The sequence below is a fragment of the Solanum verrucosum genome, unplaced genomic scaffold, assembly GCF_900185275.1.
Source record: "Solanum verrucosum unplaced genomic scaffold, falcon-dt-bn FXZP01000169.1, whole genome shotgun sequence".
NCBI lineage: Eukaryota > Viridiplantae > Streptophyta > Magnoliopsida > Solanales > Solanaceae > Solanum > Solanum verrucosum.
The window spans coordinates 255,585-280,928 of record NW_026020007.1 but is presented as its reverse complement, the minus strand read 5'-3'; the positions used below and the strand labels follow the sequence as shown (position 1 = coordinate 280,928).

General features: G+C 37.7%; 1 protein-coding gene across 1 annotated transcript; it reads left to right on the top strand.

Annotated features, from left to right (window-relative positions):
* The first annotated feature begins 20,431 nt into the window (after positions 1 to 20,431).
* On the top strand, positions 20,432 to 20,815 carry LOC125819748 (uncharacterized). Its single transcript, XM_049499195.1, has one exon. It carries the CDS (start codon positions 20,432 to 20,434, stop codon positions 20,813 to 20,815), a length of 384 nt encoding a protein of 127 aa, XP_049355152.1.
* Positions 20,816 to 25,344: the final 4,529 nt, after the last annotated feature.

Below are 25,344 nucleotides of genomic sequence, written 5' to 3'. Positions count from 1 at the left end.
ATGGTCTCCGGGTGCCGGTCCCGCCCAGGGTGTAGGCTCGGGGCGTGACAAACTTGGTATCAGAGCACAGAGTTCAGGAGTCCTAGGGAGTCTATGAAGCCGTGTCTGTAGAGTCCTAGTTATCGGTGTGAAGCGCGCCACATCTATAATTGGGAGGCTGCAACATTTAGGAAGATTTCTCATTTCTTTCACACTCATTTCATGCGTTAGAGTTGATCTCTAAAAAGTTTCTTTCTAATCCATGCTTGCGCGTGTTTCAGATAGTCATGCCTCCACGAAGAGTTGGTAGAGGGCGTCTTCCTAAACGTTATGTTGATGAGCAAGAGTTACCCTATGCACCGGGAGTGCAAGATCAAGGGGAAGTTTCTAATGCCGAGTTCAGAGAGGCAATTAGAATGTTGAGTCAAGCTGTAGCAAATCAGATTGGTCAGCAAAGAGGAGCTCGACATGAAGGAGCTGACACTTCAAGGATTCGTGAGTTCTTGGGGATGAATCCTCCGAGTTTCATGGGTTTGAGCACTACTGAGGATCCAGAGGATTTCATTGAGGAGTTGAAGAAGATTTTTGATGTGATGCATGTGGCAGATATTGAGCGGGTTGAACTAGCTGCTTATCAATTGAAGGATGTTGCTAGAACTTGGTTCGACCAGTGGAAAGGGGGCAGAGCTGAGAATGCACCACCTACAAGTTGGGCCCGATTTTGAGGAAGCTTTCTTGGGGCATTTCTTTCCCTCGAGAATTGAGAGAGGCCAAGGTACGTGAGTTCCTCACACTTAAGCAGGAGTCCTTGAGTGTTCATGAGTACAGTTTGAAGTTCACACAATTATCCCGCTATGCTCTGGAGATGGTTGCGGACATGAGGAATAGAATGAGCTTGTTTGTTGCTGGGTTGTCTCGGTTGTCGAGCAAGGAAGGTAGGGCTGCAATGCTTATCGGGGACATGGACATATCAAGGTTGATGGTTTATGTGCAGCAGGTTGAGGAAGAGAAGCTGAGGGACAGAGAAGAGTTCAGAAATAAGAGAGCTAAGATCGGGAACGAGTCCGGGCAGCAGAGAGGTAATTCAAACCGTTCCTCCTTTCAGCAAAGGCAAAAGGGACCTGCTCCATCATTTGCTAGAGCACCTGCACCCAGATACAGAGGTGAATTTAATGTTCAGAATTCGAAGGACTTCAGGGCTAGACCAGCACAATCTTCGGGTAGTGTGGCGCAAGGGAGTAGTAAGCCTCCTGTTTGCGCCAAAATGTGGTAGGAACCACTCAGGTATTTGTCGAGATGGCTCCATTGGTTGTTTCAGGTGTGGTCAGAATGGACATTTCATGCGAGAGTGTCCAAAGAATAGGCAGGGTAATGGAAGCAATAAAGCACAGTCTTCTTCAGTTGTTCCACCAGACAGGACGGCACCTAGAGGAGCTACTTCTAGTGTAGGTGGAGGAGCAAACCGCCTTTATGCTATCACCAGTCGCCATGAGCAAGAGAATTCTCCGAATGTTGTCACTGGTATGATCAAAGTCTTTGCTTTTGATGTGTATGCTTTGCTAGACCCAGGAGCGAGTTTATCTTTTGTAACTCCTTATGTTGCAAATCAGTTTGAGGTTCTTCCTGAAAGACTTTGTGAACCCTTTTGTGTTTCTACACCTATTGGGGAGTCTATTCTAGCGGAAAGAGTTTATCGTGATTGTCCTGTTTCTATCAATCACAAGAGCACCATGGTTGATTTGGTTGAGTTAGACATGGTAGATTTTGATGTCATTCTAGGTATGGATTGGCTTTATGCTTGTTATGCATCGATAGATTGTAGAACTCGAGCAGTCAAGTTTCAGTTTCTGAATGAGCCAGTCATAGAGTGGAGTAGCAGTTCAGCAGTGCCTAAGGGTCGTTTTATTTCGTACCTTAAGGCAAGAAAGTTAGTTTCGAAGGGTTGTATCTATCACTTAGTCCGAGTTCATGATTCTAGTGTTGAGATACCTCATTTCCAGTCAGTTCCTATAGTAAGAGAGTTTCCAGAAGTGTTTCCTGATGATCTACCCGGAATTCCTCCTGAGAGAGAGATAGATTTCGGCATAGATCTCATTCCAGATACTCGTCCTATCTCTATTCCGCCATATAGAATGGCACCAGCAGAGTTGAAAGAGTTGAAAGATCTCCTAGAAAAGGGTTTCATTCGACCGAGTGTCTCACCTTGGGGTGCTCCGGTTTTGTTTGTGAAGAAGAAAAATGGTTCCCTTAGAATGTGTATAGATTACCGCCAGTTGAACAAGGTTACCATCAAGAACAAGTACCCTCTTCCGAGGATTGATGATCTTTTCGATCAGCTTCAGGGTGCCACTTGTTTTTCAAAGATTGACCTCCGATCCGGCTATCATCAGTTAAGGGTAAAGGAAAGTGATATCCCAAAGACAGCTTTCAGAACCAGGTATGGTCATTATGAGTTTTTGGTCATGTCCTTTGGTTTGACTAATGCGCCTGCAGCTTTCATGGATTTGATGAATAGAGTCTTCAAACCTTATTTAGATATGTTTGTTATTGTCTTTATTGATGATATACTAGTCTATTCAAGGAATGAAGAAGATCATGCTAGTCATCTCAGAACAGTTCTTCAGACTTTGAAAGACAAGGAGTTGTATGCTAAGTTCTCTAAGTGTGAGTTTTGGCTTAAGTCTGTGGCATTCCTAGGCCACATTGTGTCCGGTGATGGAATTAAAGTTGATACTCGGAAAATTGAGGCAGTGCAGAATTGGCCTAGACCCACATCTCCAACTGAAATTAGGAGTTTCTTGGGATTAGCTGGCTATTATAGAAGGTTTGTTGAAGGGTTCTCGACTATTGCATCTCCTTTGACAAAGTTGACTCAGAAGACAGTGAAATTTCAATGGTCTGAAGCTTGTGAGAAAAGCTTTCAAGAATTGAAAAAGAGATTGACTACAGCTCCAGTTTTGACGCTACCAGAAGGTACTCAAGGTTTTGTGGTGTATTGTGATGCATCTAGAGTTGGTTTGGGTTGTGTCTTAATGTAGAATGGCAAGGTTATAGCTTATGCCTCCAGACAGTTAAAGGTTCCTGAGAAGAACTACCCAACCCATGACTTAGAGCTAGCTGCTGTAGTATTTGCTTTGAAGATATGGCGTCATTACTTGTATGGTGTGCATGTCGACATATTCACTGATCACAAGAGCCTTCAATATGTGCTTACTCAGAAAGAGCTTAATCTCAGACAGAGGAGGTGGTTAGAGTTACTCAAGGATTATGACCTGAGTATTCTTTACCACCCAGGTAAGGCTAATGTTGTTGCTGATTCTTTGAGCAGGTTGTCTATGGGTAGCACCGCCCATATTGAAGAAGGAAGGAAAGAGTTAGCAAAAGATGTGCACAGACTGGCATGCCTGGGAGTCAGATTTACAGATTCCATAGAAGGAGGAATAGCGGTGACGAGCAGGGCCGAGTCATCATTAATGTCAGAAGTGAAAGAGAAGCAAGATCAAGATCCCATTTTTCTCGAGTTGAAGGAAAATGTTCAAAAGCAAAGAGTATTAGCTTTTGAACAAGGGGGAGATGGTGTTTTGAGATTTCAAGGTAGATTGTGCGTACCTATGGTAGATGGACTCCAAGAGAAGATTATGGATGAAGCTCACAGCTCCAGATATTCTATTCATCCGGGTTCCACCAAGATGTATCGTGATTTGCGTGAAGTTTATTGGTGGAATGGCATGAAGAAGGGCATTGCTGAGTTTGTTGCTAAGTGTCCAAATTGCCAACAAGTGAAAGTTGAACACCAAAGGCCCGGTGGTTTGGCTCAGAGGATAGAACTTCCAGAGTGGAAGTGGGAGATGATCAATATGGATTTCATCACAGGGTTGCCAAGGTCTCGCAGACAACATGATTCTATTTGGGTGATTGTCGACAGAATGACAAAGTCAGCTCATTTTCTACCGGTAAAGACTACCAATACAGCAGAAGATTATGCCAAGTTGTATGTTCAAGAGATAGTGAGACTTCATGGAGTCCCAATCTCCATTATTTCATATAGAGGTGCACAGTTTACTGCACAGTTCTTCAGAAGGGCTTGGGTTCAAAGGTGAACTTAAGTACTGCCTTTCACCCTCAGACGGATGGGCAAGCAGAGCGCACTATTCAGACCTTAGAGGATATGTTGAGGGCTTGTGTGATCGATTTCAAAGGGAGTTGGGATGATCACCTACCTCTCATTGAGTTTGCCTACAACAACAGTTATCACTCTAGCATCCAGATGGCTCCATATGAAGCTCTTTATGGGAGAAGATGTAGATCTCCTATTGGATGGTTTGAAGTTGGTGAAGCACAGTTGATAGGACCAGATTTAGTTCACCAAGCTATGGAGAAGGTGAAAGTGATTCAAGAGAGGTTGAAAACGGCACAGAGTCGTCAGAAATCCTACACCGATGTTAGGAGAAGGGCGTTAGAATTTGAAATAGACGATTGGGTATATTTGAAGGTTTCACCCATGAAAGGCGTTATGAGGTTTGGTAAGAAGGGGAAACTTAGTCCCCGGTATATTGGACCTTACCGCATAGCCAAGAGGATTGGCAATGTTGCTTATGAGTTGGAGTTACCACATGAACTAGCAGCGGTTCATCCGGTATTTCACATCTCCATGTTGAAGAAGTGCATAGGCGATCCTTCATTGATCCTACCGACTGAAAGTATCAAGATCAAGGATAACTTATCTTATGAGGAGATTCCTGTTCAAATTTTGGATCGTCAAGTTCGTAGGTTGAGAACGAAAGATGTAGCCTCAGTTAAGGTCCTATGGAGGAACCAATTTGTTGAGGAAGCAACTTGGGAAGCCGAAGAAGACATGAAGAAGAGATATTCATATCTCTTTGAATCCGCAGATTAAGGTATTAATTTCCTTCTTAGTGCTCTATAAATTATAATGAGCATGTCGTTATTGTTGTTGTGTTTGCATGGTTGTTTGTTGGGTGTTGAGTTGATGTTTCACCCTTAGCTTTGTAAGAGTTACCTCATTCGAGGACGAATGTTCCCAAGGGGGAGATATTGTAACATCCGACAATTTAAAAATGAATATGAAGAAGCTTGAAATTTGGAAATAGTCATTTTTGGAAAAAATTTAAAATCTGGAAAATTTGGCTAAGTGTGGAAATCAGTGAGTTTTTGGCCAACTTTGAGCAGTCATAACTCCTAGCTCAGGATGATTTAGGAGTAGTTCCAGTTATGGTTTCGAAGCTTGTGGAACGATCTTTCCAACGCCACTGAGTTTGCTCGATTCCGAGTTCGTATGAGCGAGTTATGATCTTTGAAAGTTGGGCAGTTGGCAGGGATTCCGTTCCGGAAATTTAAGGGCATTTTGGTCTTTTCACAAATAATTTCTTTTGAGCTTATATTGTTGTATTAGGCTGATATTTGGATCATTTTGTCCCATTTTGAAAGAGAAAGAGTTAGGGTTCAAGAGAAGAAGAAGAGAAGAAGGAGAAGAAGAAGAGAAGAAAGAGGAGATCAACAAGATTTGTCAAGATCATTGTGGATTTTCGTCGGGGGTGATCCCTATCAAGGTATGTGAGTCTTTAGTGTGGGTTTATCCTTTCCCCCCACATACCAAGCTCGTTTTTATGATTTGAGAAGAGATTGGATTTGTTGTTGAAGTTGTTGAAGTTGTTAGTTGTTGTTGATGTTGTTAGTTGTGTTGTTGAAGTTATTGTTGGTTGTGGGACAGGATTGGGCTGTGTATTTGAGTTGTGACCTATTGTATATTGAGGGATTTTATGATCCTTAGTGTTGGTTGGTTCATACCCCCACACACCAACTCGTTTTTAATTCCAAGAGAAGATTTATTGGTTGTTGAAGTTGTAGTGGTGTTGTGTTGAAGTTCTTGCTGATTTAGTACAGATTTCTGGCTGTGATTTTTGAGTTGAATCTATTGTATAATAAGGGTCTTTATGATTCTAAGTGTTGCTGCTGAAACCTTGAGGTTGAGAGGGTTTAGAATTGGAAAGAAACAAGGGGAAAAAGTCGGATTTTTGGGGAAAAAGGGGCTGGGCTGTTGCACCTCTCCTAGTGCCAAGGACACCAATCCTTCCCTTTCATTCACCATTTCTTTTTTTATACATGTTCCTAGGTATTATACCTATGTTTCCTAGTTGTTTCCAACACTCCAAGGTACTTCCAAAAGTCAAGTAAAACTACAAGTCAAGTGAAGTTAGTTTCCAATTCAAGTGAAGTTAGTTTCCAAGTCAAGTGAAGTCAAGCTTAGAAGTAAGTAAGTCAAAGCAAGTCTTTAAGGTTTTCCAAGAGTCTTCATTGAGCGTTTTAACTTCATTCTAAGGCTCAAGTTCCAAGTTAAGTATTGAGTTTCAAGTCAAGTCAAAAGTTAAGAGTTTCATGTTAAGTTAAGAGTTTCACATCAAGCCAAGAGTTCAAGTAAAGTAAAGAGTTTAAAGTTGAGTTCTTTTCTCAAAGTTATTAGGGAACTATGTATTCCCAAAGAAGTTTTAAAGAAATGTTTTTACATTTAAACAAGGTTGGAAACTGAGATTTCCAAAAAGCCTTCGGGCTAGTTTTTGAGTAATTATCTCATATCAGCAGGAAGAAATATGTTTTAAAAACATAAGAGCCAGTACATTTTTGGGAGTAGTATCGAGCACCGAATTGGGGGAGCGTTCAAAGAACCCACAGCCCCCATAGAACCATGTTAGCCACCATGGGTAGAAAAGGATCATACTTTTTAGATGAATCCTTTTCAGATTAGACTAGTGGATCCATTAGGCAGTTCAGGTCTTATACCTTTGGCCGGGTATAAGATGCTCTGGCAGCGTGAGGTCGATCGCTGTATCATCACTATAGCTCTTATGTGATGGTTGTCGGTTAGAGAAACTCCCACAGCAGTTATTGTATTTTTCATACACAGAGATTATTGTATTTTTTATATACATCAGTTCATTGTATTTTTATACACATTTCAGGCTTATTGTATCCTTGTATACACACAGAGTTCATAGCATGTTTTAAGCAATCTTTCTTTATATCGCACTTGTTTTAAATTGCCTTATATTGAAAGAAGTCAGTCAGGTTGAGTTAAGTTGAGCCAGGTAAGCTATTCAGTTTCTTCCAGTTTTCCTTCTAGCCTTTGTTGCTTAGTTTTCCAGCTTGCATACTCGTACATTCCATGTACTGATGCCAGTTGGCCTGCATCGTTTGATGATGCAGATTCAGGTACCCCGGATCAGCATCCTGCACGTCGTTGATCCAGCTGAGCACTCCAGAGTCAGTGGTGAGCCTCCTTGCATTCCGGAGGACTCAATTATTTTGTGTTCTTAGTTTTTGTTTTATTAGGATGTTGCGGGGTCTGTCCCAACATCCATCTCAGTATTTTAGAGGCTTCATAGACAGACAGTCAGTCAGTTAGTTTTGAGTCTCTCATCTATATATATGTAAATATTCTATTTTGAGATTCGAGTTGCCTTTATGGCCATATTTTATAAGTTAAGTTGTTTTGTAATATTGCATTGCATTGAGTTATTCTGTTGAGGTTTCCGCTGAGTTAAGAAAGCCAGGCCAAGGGTTCGCTTGGGGCTAGAAATGGTCTCCGGGTGCCGGTCCCGCCCAGGGTGTAGGCTCGGGGCGTGACAAGTACTCACAAAATTTCAAGAATGCCTTGGTCCTTTTGGCTGGAATTCGAGACACACCCTTCTCTTTGGTCAGTGATGAAATATGTTTCTGAGCTGGGTAGTGTTTGGTATTTTATGCATATCTCGTTCTCTAGAACTTCGTTTATAGTGAATAAATATGATTTGGAAACCTAATTCGTATGCCTACAAATCTTATGTTTATGTAAAACTCTAATTTAGCTGTTATAGATTCGGAATATGGGATGCAACATAGGGAAAGTTCTGTTCAGATTTTGGAATTTTAAAAATTGTATGATCAACTGTTAGTGTTTTGAATATATCTTCTTGTACAAAATATATTTTGCGGTGATTCTTATTTATTAGCAACCTTAATAGATGTACCTACATCTTTCATGAAGAATATAAAGTCCAGTTTTCATTTTTCCTTTTCAAATCTAAGTTGCGACTTGATGTACCAAGCTGGACAGATTCTCTGTTTTGGGAGCATAGTTGTATTTGTACATGGTAGGCTTACTTGTGATAATGATCCTATTTTACGTCAACATTATTGAGCTAATAGAAGTTAAAGAAGTTATTTAATTGTATTTTTAAGGTTATATATACTCATGTACAAGTTGAGAACCTTGATACGTTGGTCGGGCTACGGTTTGAATTCTTGAAGTTTTGTTGGACTATTTCTATGCTAAAGCCCGAGGTTGTGTATAAGCTTGTACTTGTACTCTTGTTATCTTTTTGTATATTTGAAGGGTTATCTTGATACCTTGGTTACTTCTTGTCACGTTGTATTGTCGTATTGATATTCTCTGAGACTTTCAAGACACTTGTGTAACTCGCCCACTTGTACGGATTGCTTGATCACTTGGCATTCTTGTTGGGACTTTGTCCTTCTTGTGGATTTGATTTTGTCACTATTGGCATGCCTATTGATTCAGATTATTTGCCATCTTGACTCTGGATTTTTGGTTCGTCTTAAGTATGGAAGTTGTCCATTTTAAGTATGAACTAGGAAGCCATTTTAATATGGTTCTTGATTCTCTTGATTATTGGGCTTTGACCCTTCTTGATACAGGGGTTCGGTCTTTCTTGATACTTGGTTATGATGGGTGTGACAGTATGATGTATATATTGGGCGAGCCTTGGTACTGGATCTCTTGGGAAATGGTGCTTGAACGTTCTTAACACTTGAATCTTTAAATATAGAACTTGATACCCTTAATATATTGTTCACTTGATTTATTTATTATGTTTCAATCGTGCTACCCATGACTTTTGAAAGGTAACTTGGTGAATCTAGCGGCTCCATGCATATAGTTTTTACACCACTAAGCTTTATGCTTAGCGATAGTTGTTTCTATTGTAGGGAATGTTCGAGGGGATACTTGAAGCTGGCCATTGGAGGTGGAGTTTTTGCGAGCTTTATGGGAAGATCACATTTGCATATAGGCATCTATAGTTTGCATAATATTGGGACTTGTACATGATCTATATGTTGTACATTTACATGAAATTTTGAAGGCTAATTTGATCATACCACCATGGGTTGTAAAATAAGTATGACTACATGTTTTACTATTTTGGGGTGTGTAAACCCAAGTCTTGTAATGTATTAAATTTACAGTTTATTTTGAAGGTTTGTATGAAGCATGAACCGATCAAGCTTTGGTACCCCGAAGTTGGTAATGATTTATAACATGTTTTGTAGTAGTATAGATAATATATGAAAATCTCTTAGCGTATTTTTAAAAGTATTTTGAAAGATTCTCCCGCCATAAATTGAGACTCTTGTCTTGTTTAAATTTGATATCAACTAAATTTCTAAATGACAAGCCGTTAAATCTTTCACTTGTTATTTTGGGCTAAATTCCTCTATTAAATTATAATTTATATATCTTAGATTAATCCCTTTGAAATGTGCAAGTATTATAATAGCTTTCTTGTTAAGTAGTAGCATCCTTCCGAGAGGGTTGTTACAGTGAGTCGCCGAACAGTTCCGCGATGCAGTGTCTTATTGCCCAAAGTTACAGGACCTCAAGGATGCTGAAGGCAAAAATAAAATGGCGATACAAATGACCAAAGGGCGGATCACCGAGTGGATTGGCGATCCCGACTAACTACGCCGACTAAACCTTTGCAGCACACTTTTTGACAACTATAAATACTTGTTTAAATTTTTAGCTTAGTATCTGATTGAACATTCAGTAAGTTTTTGAAGTTTAGAGCTTAGAACTGAATAGAGAGATATTTTTCCTTAGCTTTGAAGATTTCCATTTCTAAGAAATTGGAAGTGGGTATTGAAGATTCTTCATCTTAGATGTTTGTAAATACAATATTAATTGTACCCAATTGATGGAAACACATTTTGGTATCGATTTCTATCTTTTTACTATGTCTAGCTAAAACCCCAATTCTTGGGGTGTGATTATGTGATTATGGGTTGAATTAACTGTTGGGTATTGCTAATTGATAGTTTATTTGCTATTTAAAAATGATTTCGTTCAGTAGTTGTGATTGAATTTAATGGATTGTAGTTACAAATACAATCTTAACTTCGTGTTTTTGGCTTGCTCGAGAGAGAGGTTTTAAAACCAAAATTGTTGAATCGATGGTCTGTGGGTATTGAGTTGTCATGGGTTCAGCTCGAGAGAGTGAACCCTAGACCCTTTTCCACACATTCAGCTCGAGAGAGCGAATGGACTAAAGCGAAGGTTGTGATTCATTGCCGCTTATTGGTGTTAGAGAGAAACCAATTTGATTCGGGATAAATTGTTCGAGAGAAAGTTTATCCCCACTAAAGTCTAGCTTATTCACTTATTTGCAGCTATTTACTATTAACTGCAATTATCCGATTGTTTAACTTAGCCCATAATCCTATCACATCCTGAGAATCCCGTCTCCATATTCGTATTTTCGTGTTATTTGTTGATAGTACAAACAAACCCCCTGTATATTTGACACTTGTGTCACCCCAAACTTGAATTATGTTTTTCTTCGTAAATGTTTTTAGCTATGATTGACTTGAGCATGTTTATGCTTTTCTATTGATTCTTTAGTACGAACTACTCCCTTGGGACTCGACCCCAACTCACTAGTTGAGTTATATTACTACTCACGGTCGTTGGCACTTAGTATTGGATAAAGTCTCCTGACACATGAAATCAACTATGCTAAGTTGTACTTGCGAGAAATGGTTAGGTTGCGTGGAGTGCCCTTATCCATTATCTCTGATTGTGGTATTAAATTTACTTCTCAGTTTTAGAAGTCTTTCCTAAAGGGGCTTGGTACTCGTGTTAAGCTTAGTATGACCTTTCATCCGAAAACCGATGGGAAAGCAGAGCATACTATCCAAACTTTGGAAGATATGTTGAGAGCTTGTGTGATTCACTCTAAGGGTAATTGAGATGATCATTTGCCTTTGATTGAGTTTGCTTACAATAATAGCTATCATTTCAGCATTGCTATGACTCCATTTAAGGCTCTTTATGGTAGGAGGTGTATATCTCCAATAGGCTGGTTTGAAATTGGTGAGGTTGCCTTGATAGGTCCCGAGTTGGTACATAAGACTATGGAGAAAGTTCGTCTTATTAGAAAAAGGTTGAAAGCATCTCAAAGTCGACAAAAGTCTTTTGCCGATGTTAGAAGTAGAGACTTTGAATTTGATGTACATGATTAGGTCTACCTGAAGATTTCTCCCATGAAGGGTGTTATGAGGTTTGGAAGCTTAGTCCCCGTTATGGGGGCTTGTATCAAATTTTTTTAGGCGTATTGGTAAAGTTGCTTATGAACTTGATTTTTCTAATGATTTGGCATTGGTACATCCGGTTTTTCACATCTCCTTGTTGAAGAAATGTGTTGGAGATCCGATAAACATTGTTCCCTTAGAAGGTTTGGGAGTTAAGGAGAATCTTTCTTATGAAGAAATTTCGGTTGAGATTTTAGATCGACAAGTTAAGAAGCTTATAAATGAGGAAGTTGCTTCGATAAAGGTTCTTTAGAGGAATCAGTTAGTTGAGATTGCTACTTGGGAGGCCGAGGCCGATATGATGTCTCGATACCCTCATCTCTTTCCCTCCGACCCCACTCTAGCTTGAGGTATTTAGTTCCTCATGGTCCGTCCTTATTTCTTAGTTATTCTCATATTTCCTCATGCATGCACTCATGAAAACTTGATTTTTGAGAAAATGAGTTAACCTGGTTGATTTCTCCATGATTATGTACATTTTAGTATGAGTTGCATATTGGCCTTATGAAATGATGTTTTGGATATGCTTTAGCTTGGATCCGATTTTCTTTCTCGGATATGTGCATTTATGTGATTGCATTTGTGTTGGGTTGTTAGATCTTCTTCCTACCCTCCTTATGATGTCTTGATTTCCATTCGAGGATGAATGTTCCCAAGGGGAGATATTGTAACACCTCAAATTTGGAAAAGAAGGACAATGTAGTTTTTGGACTCGTGTCTGTTTCTATGGTCCCACCTACAGACTGTAGAAAATTCTACGGTCCATAGATGGAAACCGTAGCTAGTGGGAAAATATTTTTTCAAAAAAAGTCTAACTACCCTTTTTACGGTTCAACAGGACGGTCTGTCATTCCATATACGAGTCATAGATAGGTCTCGTAGGTGACCCCCAAACTTAGTAAAATTTTAAAGCTTAAAGTTGGTTTATACAGTTAGCAACGATTAGTAGAAACACCTACGAGTCATACATGGGTTTCATCAAAAGTTGGCCAAATTAAGAGTCTCTGATTACTTTCTACGGTTGACCAGTATGGTCCATAGAAAGCAGAGGCGAATCTAGAATTTCAAGAAGACGGGTGCAGTACCATTGTCAGGTGCGTCTCTATCCCTTTAAGAAAAAAGGCAACTAATTTAGGCTTTCAAATTTGAGGGACCGTATTTATTTTAGCAATAATAAATATAGGTTTTTCATAAGAAAAATATTAAATACATTTGCAAAATAAATAAATTTTATTATATGAAAAAGTCATTAGAAGAAGTTTAAAAAAGGCTAAATATAGAAACTCTTTTGTGAATAAAATAAAATGCAAGGTTGTGAAAATGTAGCATCTGGGAATCGATCCCTCAACCTCAAAGTGGAAAACTAACACTCAAACCAGTGAACCATCCAGTTGTTTGTGCTCATGGGTTCCTTCGGTTGCTATTTGATATATTTTAAGAATTATACAAGTAATACATCGAGTTTTGCTGAATGACCACGGGTTTCGATGACCCATTTTTAAACTTAAATTCTCCCCTGGTAGAAGGGCATACAGTCCGTAGAAGGACCTACAGTCCGTAGGTCCAACCGTAGATGGTGGTCGACAATTATTTTAAAGGGCTTTATACTCTTTTTCTCTAATGGATTTATGCCTAAACTAGGTCATTTTGATCCTCTATAAGTCTTTTAAGCATAAAAGCTAACTATTCTAAATCATTCTTCAAATTTCCCCAAAAATCCCTCCAAGTTCTTACCCCAAAATTTATCTCTCTAAAGCTTGAAGAAGAGTCTAAGGTTTCAAGATCAAGTCTCAAAGTTCACCATTGATTGTGGACTTTTGACATAAAGGTATGATAGTATTCACCTATACTAGTTAGAATCTCCAATTGAAGTTAGAGTTTTATTCAATCTCATAGGTTCTTTTCAATTATGATCCAATTGATTGTTTTATATCTTCTTATGTATGAATTGAGATAATGACATGATTCTAAGTTGAATTCACATAAAACCATGCATGATCCATGATTTCTTGACTATGATCACATGATAAAGCTTATGAACTATCAAAGATGAATTTATGAAGATATCCATGTTTCTTTATGAAATTTATATACATGATTTAAGGTTGCTTTGAGAGTAAAACATTGATGTTGTTGTTGTTGTTATGAAATAATTTCTCACATGCTACTCAAAACATGATTGTGAAAGGTTTTCGCACAAAAAGGATTCATAAGGTTGATAAGTTTTCTCACCTACATTGAATCGAGATTAAGGAGCTATTCTAATGAACTCTAGCTTGGGTTGACTACTTAATTATTCACTTCCATGGATAATAAGACAAGTTAAGATTAATAAATATTATGTGGAATTTATGCTTAGTAGTGACTGGACAAGCGTGATTACCCATGTCCCATAACTATGTGTCACCATAGGTTTGTCTTAGATAGACATTAGCTAGTATGTCCACTTCAGCTCAATTTTATGGTTCTTACCTTGGCAAGTAAGGACATCTCTTTTCGGTGTGGGATAGACACCAGATTCCATGTTATAAATCACATGGTCTATGTCGGTTAAAGGTAAACTTTCCACAATAATGAACTAAGGTTACTTTCTAAAGTATCTCACAAGTGTTTTCATAAGATGGTTAGCTTGCATTGACGATGATTATGACTTACGTTTTCTAACATGTTATTTTATGATTTAGCTTGGTCATTGCATGTCATATAAATTCCTTTTAGCATGATTTCATAACTCTCATGCATATACTTGGTACATTCCATGTACTAACACATACTTGTGCCTACATTATTTCACTAATGTAGGGTCCGACGCTCCTATCTCTCATACTCGTGACTAGTGATCCCTTATAGATATTGAAGATTGGTGAGTCCTCATGTTCCAAGGAATGAGACTCTTTTATTGCTTTATGTTGTTTTCATTTCATATTTTATATGTGATGTATGGATTACATCTCAATCACTCCTTTGATGTAATAGATGGCTTTGAGACTTATGTTTAGACTTCCACTACCTTTGTCAAACTCTTTTATATGAAATGCTACTTTTAAACTCTTTTGTTTCTACTATCTATGATGTATGTTAGGTGACTTGTGTAGGGCCTCTCAGGGTCTTATATGTCATGTCATATCTAGGGTGTATTTTGGATCGTGGCAGTTTCATTTGGCGTTTAAGCATATAAATATGCCCACGATCACTAAACAACTATTTACTGAGGTTTATTCAAAAAATTGAAGATCTATTTTTTCTTGATTATTGATCTTGAATTGTGTAGGGACTATGAATTTCACGATAAGGTTATCAAAAAACATCTCTAATGATTTCTCCTATGTCACTTCTAGAGTTTTTATAAATGAAGGTCCCATCTATGTAGGCTTTGATCTTACCATCTCAAGCTTTATCCACCTAACTTGTCTTTATTTTAAAATAGATTTGTACCTTTCAGTTCTTGCACAAAGTTGACCCCAAGTACCTTTAATGTCACAGTTTGAATATATATTAGAAAAATACAAGCAACCCAACGCTAAGCAAATCATAGTCCCAACTTTTTTAATCTTGTAATCCATTTTTAAAAAAATCTAACTTAGCATCAATAGACTCAGAGGGTCTTTGAATTGACTTAAAAGTTGGTCAAACCTTCCTTTTAGTCAGTTTTTTTACTTCTAGAAGTGTTTGTCAAATATAAAAATAACTTAAAATAAGTAAAAAAAATGACTTAAAATAAGTTAGGAAGTGTTTGGCAAGGTTAAAAATAAAAATAACTTAAAATAAGTTTAAAATGACTTATAATAAGTTAAAAACCAAAAGTAGGTATCCCCTACTTTTTATTTTTTGACTTAAAAATTATTTAAATTTAACTTTTTATTTTTAACTTAAAAACTACTTTTTAAGTCAATCCAACCATACACTTATTATTTGGGGTCACGACAAATACACTCATTATAGAATTCAAATATCTTTAAAATATTATTCATATGCTCACTATTTTAATTTGACTTGTGGACATGTTTGCACAAAAAATAGTACACATATATGTCAGTATCCATTTTTTTTCAAAAATTGCATATATATCCTCATCAACCAACTATTTACTTCTCTATTATATATTTTTATTATTTAGATCTACATTGTTTAAAATTTCTCGAAGTAGTCGTATCATGATTACACCAATTAAAATTTCTATGTGAAATCATTTTGTTGTTGATTAATTTGACTTAGATATTTTGAAATCTTTTTTGTTATGTGTCATATACAAAAATGGTGTATACTGTTAGGAAATATCATTGCAACTGTATTTGTTATGGCCTTAATCTGTTATAATTGTATGAGGTGTAGCTCCAAACATTGCTTCTTGTAAAGTACGAAGTAATTAACCACTAGAAAGTGTCTTAAGTTTCATCAAGCAAAATAAGATTTTTTTGGGCCTCAATTTTTTCCTTTTTGATCGCCAAATTTTTTGACTATTCAGAAATGCACGTTTATGATTGTGCTCAACAACAAGCCTACAAATAACCCTTTTACCTTCTCCTTTCATTTATATATATAACAACGCTTTGTATCCTTCTCTGAGTTTATCTTGTGATTTCTTTATGCTTGTATATGAGAAAAGAATTTAAAATTTGTTCAAAATGCATGACAAGATACCGCTAAGTAAAAGAATCTTATCAAGTTCCACAACATATGAAGCTTGAAAAATTATTTCTTAGAAAGGTTCACAATATTGTTTGATGGTTTGAAAGATTACTTGAGATGTAATTTTGAGGAAAATCTACAATAAATATCATAATTGTAATTAACTTTGGAAAAATAATAATTTGGTTACAAGTAGGACTCAACTTATCGTTGATATTCTTTTTTTGGGTACATTGATGAGTCCGAGATTTAGACTCATTTAGGGTTTTAATTATATAGATTTAGTGTCCTCAAATGCTTATTTTGTGCCAATAACTGATGTAAAACTCTTGATTTCCAGGTATATGGATTGAGGAACAAAGCAAGGACACTAATTTGCAAAAAGGAACAAAGCGAGCTGAAAGAATGAAGAAATGCAAGCCTGGTGAACGCCAAATCAACTTGGCGAGTCACCGAACGGCTACTTGACCGCCTAAAGTTCCAATGTGCTAAACCCTGAAGGAAAGAACCAAGTTGGCGAGAGAAAGGAGCAGTGACGATCGTCGAGTAGTTCCGCGATGTAGTGCTGGATTGCCCAAAGTCACAGACCTTGAGGATGCTGAATGCCAAGGCAGAAGGGCGATAGAAATGACCAAAGGGCAGCTCGTCGAGTGGTTCGGCGAGCCCGACTTACTTCGCCGAAGTGACTCTTCGCAGCACATTTTTGGCGACTATAAATACATTTTTGAACATTTAGTTTAGTATCTATTATCTATCTATTATCTGTGTATCATCTATCTATTATCATAATTTTATCATAGTTGAGGACTGAGACAAGTTTTCTCTAGTTTTTCCTAAGCTTTGAAGAATTGAAGTTTTTCACTTTTGAGAAATTGAAAGTGGGTCTTTGAGATTCTTCAAATTGGAGCATTGTAAGGACGAACCTACTCTTACCCAGTTGATGGATAATCAATTTGGTAACGGTTTTTACCTTTTTATGATGTCTAGCTAAAACTCCAATTCTTGGGGTGTGATTATGTGATTATGGGCTAATTTAGTTTATGGGTATTGCAAATTGTTAGTTTAAATGATATTTGGAAGTGAGTTCAATCATTAATTGTGGTTTAATTTAAGAATTGTAGTTGCAAATGCAGTTTTACCTTTGTGTTTTTGGTTTGCTAGAAAGAGAAGTTTTAAAACTAAACTTATTGATTGATGGTCTGTGGGTATTGGGTTGACCCGGGTTCATCTCGAGACAGTGAATCATAAACCCAATTCCACTTATTCAACTCGAGAAAGTGAATGAACTAAGGTGTGAGTTGTTCTTATTTTGCATGCTTGTTGATGTTCGAGAGAAATAAACTTGATTCGGGGTAAATTATTCAAGGGAAAGTTTATCTCCTCTATAGCCTAACTTACTCACTAATATCTAGCTATTTTCTAATAGTTGCAATTGCCCATTTGTTTATATTAGCCTATAACCTATCACATCCCAAGAATTCATCTCATTATTGTTATTTCGTATTGTTTGTCCTTGTTTGTAGTTGATAATCAAAACCAAAATACCCTATTTGACATTCGTATCACCCCCTGATTTGAATGATGTTTTTATTCGATAATTTTTATTCCTATGACTGATTTGAACATGTCCATACTCCCAATTGAATCTGATACACGTACCGCTCCCTGTGAGATTCGACCCCAACTCATTTAGTTGGGTTATATACTGACTAACGATCATTGAAGCTTAGAATTGGATGAAATGTCTTTGATATCGTTTAATCAAAATAGCGCCGCTGTCGGGGAGTGGTGTTTTTTGAGATTTTTTTTGGTGAAGTTGAATTTTGTTCTTTTTAGTCATAGTTGAATCTACTTACTTTCAGTTTTGGTTTGTGTGTTGCTGTTAAAACAGAGGAAATGAGTGTCAGCAGAAGCAATGGTAGCCAAGTGGGCCACCAAGATGACAACGACAATCTCAATGATGTCAATGAGCCGAATGGTAATGACCCTAATCTAGTGGGTGTAGTTGGTTCCATTCGCTTACCTCCAGCTGAAGGGAACGTTGTGTTCCACATTACAAGCACCATGTTGCAGCTCTTGCAATTGAAAAAGTTGTTTGGTGGGTTGTCTCATGAGGATCCCCATGAGCACATAAGGACTTTTGTTGATATTTGTGGGTCGTTCTCCTTTAAAAACATATCTCAAGAGTTGGTCTAGCTGAGGTTGTTCCCATTTTCTCTAATGGGAGAAACGTGCAACTAGTTGGCTGAGTTGCTAAGAGATCTTATCACTTTGTGGAAAGAGCTCATTATCGCATTTCAAGTGCATGTGATTCTTTCCCCCTTCGAAGATGATGATTCTTAGGGATAGCATCCAGAATTTCAGGCAATTGTGGAGTAAGGCAATCCATGAGTTGTGGCTAAGATTTAAGATACTATTGTTGCAATGCCCAACTCATGGAATCACCGATAAGATGCTACTGGACTGCTTCTATAGAGGTCTTGGTCCTAAGAATAGAGGAGTGGCTGACCAACTTTCTCTAGATGGTCTAATATGACAACCCTATGCAATAGCAACCCAACTCCTTGATCAACTGACTAAGACCAACAAGGGACAGAGAAGGACCATGATTTGACCAAAATGTTGACTCAGCTGGATCTCTTGGCCAAAAAGATCATGGAATTTGAAGCACTGTATAACAAGAAAGATAGGTACATTCCTCCTCATGAGCGTTTAAAGCCCAAGGACTATGAGGGTGGACAAGTAGAAGAGATACTCTCACTCATTCTCCACAAAGTTGAAGAACATGACAGAGTGTTGAAAGAGATAAAAGAGAATGTCTCAATGCTGAATTAGATTAATGTTTCTCATTCCATATCTATTCAGCTACTGGAGACCCAAATGGGTCATATGTTGTCTCGTCTCTACCCCAGACAAAAAAGGGGAATGCCTAGTGATACTATGGCAAACCCCAAGAATGAAGTTTGAGTGAGGACTTGCGTTGTGCCACGATGTTAACTAAGGCGCTTCTTGGGAGGCAACCCAAGTTTTTATTGCTTTATTTTTGTTTTTGGAATAATCGTGTGTTGATTGTGCAGGTTGAAGTGTCGAATGTGTTTGAAAAGTGCAGGTTGGTGAGGAAAATGTCCAGTCGGTGACTCGCCGAAGAGGTCGGCGAGCCCGACTTGGACCACTGTTGGGCTCATGAAAATATCAGGTTGGAGTCTGTAAAACTCAGCAAGCCCATGGACAAGTCAGTGAATCGCCGAACAGGTCGGCGAGCCCGACTTTGTCCGCCGTTTGGACCCCAAGTTAACTAGAGGTCCTGTAAAACTCAGCGAGGTAAATAACCACTCTGCGTGTCGCCGAATGGTTCGGTGAAGAAAAATAATATCGCCGAAAGGGCGCGAACTGGACGGTTTCTAAAAGGCCAAACGTTTAAAATTTCAAACTATTTCATATTTCCTCACTTTTTAACATATAATCACACCCGCACTTTATATTTCCTATATTATCGCATTTTCTTTCTTTCTGGTCGTTGATCTTGTGTTCAGAGTTGGAAATCTTTGTCGCCTAGCATTTCAAATCGTAATTCGGCATTAAAGGTTGGTTTTCCGAACCCCAAACTCTAAATTAGCGATTAAACTAAATTGCATTGTTATAAATTGTGTTGATGTGTGCTGGGCCTCTCTGAAATCTTGAATATGTGATTGTGTGCCTATTGTAGTTTTGATATTGTGCCTAAAATTGCCTAAATTGTTAATTTTCCCAAATTTTGTGCTTTAAAATTGATCATAAATGTTGTGCTTGATAGAGCCACGGGGTTCGAGCACGAGTATGAGGGTTTGGCGATAGCCCAACCCTTGGATGACCTAAATGGATGGCTTTCCCCCTTTATTTCTGATACCACCCCGAGGTGGATTCATGCTAGAGCCCAGATAAAGAAGAAAGACTTGAATGTAGTTGCACGGTACTGGTTCAAATTCATCAACAACTCCATTATGCCTTCACAGAATGAGTCCATCCTCCGTCATGCAAAGGCAGCTTGTCTAGGATCGATCATCAAAAATAAGCGGCTCAACTTGGGACTTATTATTAAACAGGAGATGGCCATGAGGGCCAAGCAGCGCCAGACGTTCCTTCCATTTCCGATCCTGATCACAGAGCTATGCCAGCGTGCGGGAGTCCATCGTGATGAGAAAAGGGACATCGAGGTTACCTCCACATCCTCCATAGACATTCGGCGTATAGAGGTCGAGTACACTCGGGATGAGGCATACAAGAGGAGAGCAGCTCCGGTGGACACATCTGCGGAGGTTGATGTTGAGATGATACCTGCAGAGGCATTTTTGCCTACTCCGACCTCCGGGCCTTCAGGTACACCTGCTTCCACTTCCTCCCAGGCCCTGGTGTTTCTACTACTTCCCAGTCCACCAGGATTACTCAGCCCATGATCCTGAAGATGGGGCACTTAGTCTATTTTGCTGATGTCCGGGCTACCCGATTGGAGGCTGAGGTACCCTGGATGATTGAGAGGATCATCCTAGCTGCATTGACACCCCTTCGGACTTCTATTGATGATCTCACAGAAAAAGTCGCGACTTGTGAGTGTCGACAGAGGGTTACTTCAGAGATAACGGCTCTGAAAGCCGAGGTTGCAGATTTGAGGAAGGACGTGGACTATCTAAAGTCTACAGACTTCACTTCTTTATTTGAGGCAGCTGAGAGTGTGGGTTCTCCCGGCAGTTCTGAGATGCCTCCGGCTATCACCGGAGATGTACCTATGGAGGATGTGGCAACTGATGCATCAGAGGCGGAGACCAATGAGGAGCAGCTAGGAGAGTGAGATGCCGCCGTATATGATGATCTGGCCGACTTGGAGGATGTGATATTCGAGACCGCCTGATAGACCACCCTGAGAGACACCATCATGGTTGGGTCTAGTGGAGCCACTGTTGAGGTTGCACCGGGCACTGATGCCCCGAGAGATGGAGCGACTGTGTAGACATGACCCTTTTTTATCTCCCTCTCTGTCATTTTTATTGACTTTTTAGTATTTTGTTGCATTTGAGGACAACTGTTCTTTTTTATTTGTGGTGGGGTGAGGTATTTCCATACTTACCTCTTGTGACTATTCTGTATATATATTATTGGGCTTTTGTGTTTAAAATTGTGTTTTGATATTGATTTGTGGATGTTTAAGCTTGTGGCTCCTTGTTTTGAATGTAAATGGTTTTTTGTCCCTTTTTAAAAAAAATTCCACCCCTTGTGTGTGATTGAGGTTGTTCTTGTGCAAATTTGAGTATCGGTTATGATCAATACCGATGACTTGAATAGTGCTCTTAATCAAATAAAAATGAATACGCGGCTACGATGAGGCCAAATGAAGTTGCATAAACAATATGTGGACTTTTTGCATCTCATTGTGACTAGACGATTATCGAAAGAGTCTCTTGTGATGAACATTGCACACTAGAGAAAGTGTGGAGTCTTGTTTGATATTGGTGTCAATGCCTTGTGTGATGAGCTTATTATGAACCCTATGTGATGACACCTAGAATTTGCCCCGTTGGTCCGGTTGAATAAGTGATGCAAGCTCTTGAAATGATCTTAGGCAACAATTTTGAAGAGTGAAACAATTTGACAATATACCTCTTTTGTGGCCAACCTTGCGAGTGTATGAACTTTACTTGAAACCTTTTTTGAGTCTTATCCTTTTCTTGGAAGAAACTTTATGAAATTATAACCCTTCTTTGTCCATTCACCCATAATCCTCATGAAGTATGGTTTGTTTGAATAGCCAATTTAGGCCAAAAGCCTAAGTTGGGGATGTGGTGAAAAGAGAAGGTAAATCCAAAAGTGTGAAGAAGACCCCTTGATCCATGGTTTTGAAAAAGACATAACCCCTCCATATGAAAAAAAAAGAAGAGAAAGAATGAAAAAGAAAAAGAATGAAAAAGTTATGAAATAAAAGTTGTGAAAGTTGCAAAAGAAATGGAGTGTCCAATATTCTATTGGAAGTGAATAATGGGGTGAATTTTGAGCACAAGTGAAAATGTTGAAGAAAAGGAAAGAAAGTGTTGCTCATACCACATTTCAGGAGGAGAGCAACCATTGAACCTAAATGACCATACCTTTACACTCAACCCCGTTACAAGCCTTGAAAAGACCTTTTTTTTTATCTTGAGTGAGCTGAAGTGAATGTTGATTGTAAAATAAGGGGAAACCTATGGGTGAAGTCATACAGTTATTCATCTTTGTCAGTGTGAGAGTTGTATGCGATTCCGAAACTATAAGTTGTTGAACAATTGTGTGTGAATATGGAATCATTCTTGTTGTGAGGGCATTTGAGTACCTTTGTTGAGCTTGAACTTGCATTTGAAGCAAGTATTGTGAACTTGAGAATCTTTGATGAAGGTGAGTCACAACTTGAATCTTTGAGTGCACAATTGATCCTTGCATGAGTAAGTTGAGTCTTGTTGTGTGCATTTATGATTGAGTCTTGTGTAGCACTGTTTGAGACATCATTTTTGAACTGCTGAACTTGAGTTTTACTTGAGGACAAGCAAAAGTTTAAGTTGGGGGTGTTGATGAGTCCGAGATTTGGACTCATTTAGGTCTTTAATTATATATATTTAGTGTCCTCAAATGCTTATTTTGTGCCAATAACTGATGTAAAACTCTTGATTTCCAGGTATATGGATTGAGGAACAAAGCAAGGACACTAATTTGCAAAAAGGAACAAAGCGAGCTGAAAGAATGAAGAAATGCAAGCCTGGTGATCGCCAAGTCCACTTGGTGAGTCGCCGAATGGCTACTTGACCGCCTAAAATTCCAGTGTGCTAAACCCTGAAGGAAAGAACCAAGTTGGCAAGAGAAAGGAGCAGTCGGCGGATCGCCGAGTAGTTCCGCGATGTAGTGCTGGATCGCCCAAAGTCACAGACCTTAAGGATGTTGAATGCCAAGGCAGAAGGGCGATAGAAATGACCAAAGGGTGGCTCGCTGAGTGGTTCGGCAAGCCCGACTTACTTCGCCGAAGTGACTCTTCGCAACACATTTTTGGCGACTATAAATACATTTTTGAACATTTAGTTTAGTATCTATTATCTATCTATTATCTGTCTATCATCTATCTATTATCATAATTTTATCATAGTTGAGGACTGAGACAAGTTTTCTCTAGTTTTTCCTAAGCTTTGAAGAATTGAAGTTTTTCACTTTTGAGAAATTGGAAGTGGGTCTTTGAGATTCTTTGAATTGGACCATTGTAAGGACGAATCTACTCTTACCAAGTTGATGGATAATCAATTTGGTAACAATTTTTACCTTTTTATGATGACTAGTTAAAACCACAATTCTTGGGGTGTGATTATGGACTGATTTAGTTTATGGGTATTGCTAATTGTTAGTTTAAATACTATTTAGAAGTGAGTTCAATCATTAATTGTGGTTTAATTTAAGAATTGTAGTTGCAAATGCAGTTTTATCCTTGTGTTTTTGGCTTGCTCGAGAGAGAAGTTTTAAAACTAAACTTATTGATTGATGGTTTGTGGGTATTGGGTTGACCTGGGTTCAGCTCGAGACAGTGAATCCTAAACCCAATTCCACACATTCAGCTCGAGAGAGTGAATGGACTAAGGTATGGGTTGTTCTTATTTTGCATGCTTGTTGATGTTCGAGAGAAATTAACTTGATTCGGGGTAAATTGTTCGAGAGAAAGTTTATCTCCTCTATAGCCTAGCTTACTCATTAATATCTAGCTATTTTCTAATATTTGCAATTACCCATTTGTCTATATTAGCCTATAATCGATCACATCCCAAGAATCCGTCTCATTATTGTTATTTCGTATTGTTTGTCCTTGCTTGTAGTTGATAATCAAAACCAAAACACCCCATTTGACATTCGTGTCACCCCTTGATTTGAATGATGTTTTTATTTGATAATTTTTAGTTCGATGACTGATTTGACCATGTCCATACTTTCCAATTGAATCTTATACACGTACTGCTCCCTGTGGGATTCGACCCCAACTCATTTAGTTGAGTTATATACTGACTAACGATCGTTAACGCTTAGAATTGGATGAAGTGTCTTTGATAACGTTTAATCATACATCATTGATATTTTCTATAAATTATAGTTGTATTAAAGTAAATTAGTGTGTTAAATATCATTAAAATTATGTAGAAACTTTAGTACACTAATAACACAAAGAATTTGTACAAAATTTAAATTAATCGTTAATCTTGTCTAAAAATTTCATTGCAAGTGCAAACGACGTATTTTTTTCTTTCTTTACATGCAAATGATTATTTGGCTAATTATATTATGCGTTAGTGACATTTTATTGATCATAATTTATGAGGTACTTGAAATTCAAATTGTTACATGGTTTCATTTTTACTATGTGAATATAAGTAGAAGAAATAATATTCGAATTCGAGACTTTTAATTAAGAAAGGAACAGAATTATCCATTGTATCGTATCCGTTGGTTTTTTTTTCATTCTTATGTGTGTATCAACAGGTGTATCTATTGTCTGTGGACATCTTTTGCAAATTGTCAGACAAGTTTGTATAAATCATCCCTTTCCAAGTGGGAAAAATGGGTTTTTGAGAAGAAAAGGAAAGAAATTGCTTAAGTTGTGTATTATCTATGTATAAAATACTCTATCCATTCATTTTTATTTGTTACTGATTAATTGAATACACACATTAAGAAAAAAAAATAGTGATATATGTATTTAACCATACTATTCCTATTAAATTATGTTTAATATTAAGTATTGGATTTTTTTTTGGAGAATAGTATTAATGATAACTTTAAAAAATGGAAAAAATAACTGTCTTTTCTTGATATGTCAAAAGTTGACAAGTAAAAATAAAAATTTATTTTATGAATGAACAAGTAAAAATGAACGGAGGGAGTATTTAAATAATTATTAATTAGTTATATAAATTAAGTATAAATATATTTTATAATAAATAATTATTGATAATTTAGTAAAAATATTACAAACATATAGAGGCAGCTCTAAAGGGGTTAGCATCTACAGAAAGTCATTGATAAAGTCAAAGGAAAATCACAATCCACACAACTATTTAAACTAATCAACACATTTTTTTTTTAAAAAGGAAAAGATATTCATTTGATTTTTTCTGTAGACCATTAATATATTTGAACCGCTTCTGCTAACATAATATTATAGGTTAAAGTTTATATTTTTCACTATCCGTATACATAATTTACAATGAAATAGAAAAAAAAAACATTATGATTAGTGTGATGAATTAAAAGTGAGATGAAGAACCCAATTCAGCTGTAAAGGTAATTAGGGGAAAATTATTTAGGTATCAATTATTGAGATCAAAT

What these genes read in the sequence shown, in the direction of transcription:
- LOC125819748 (XM_049499195.1), top strand. Translation starts at nt 20,432, where the DNA reads ATGGGGCACTTAGTCTATTTTGCTGATGTCCGGGCTACCCGATTGGAG.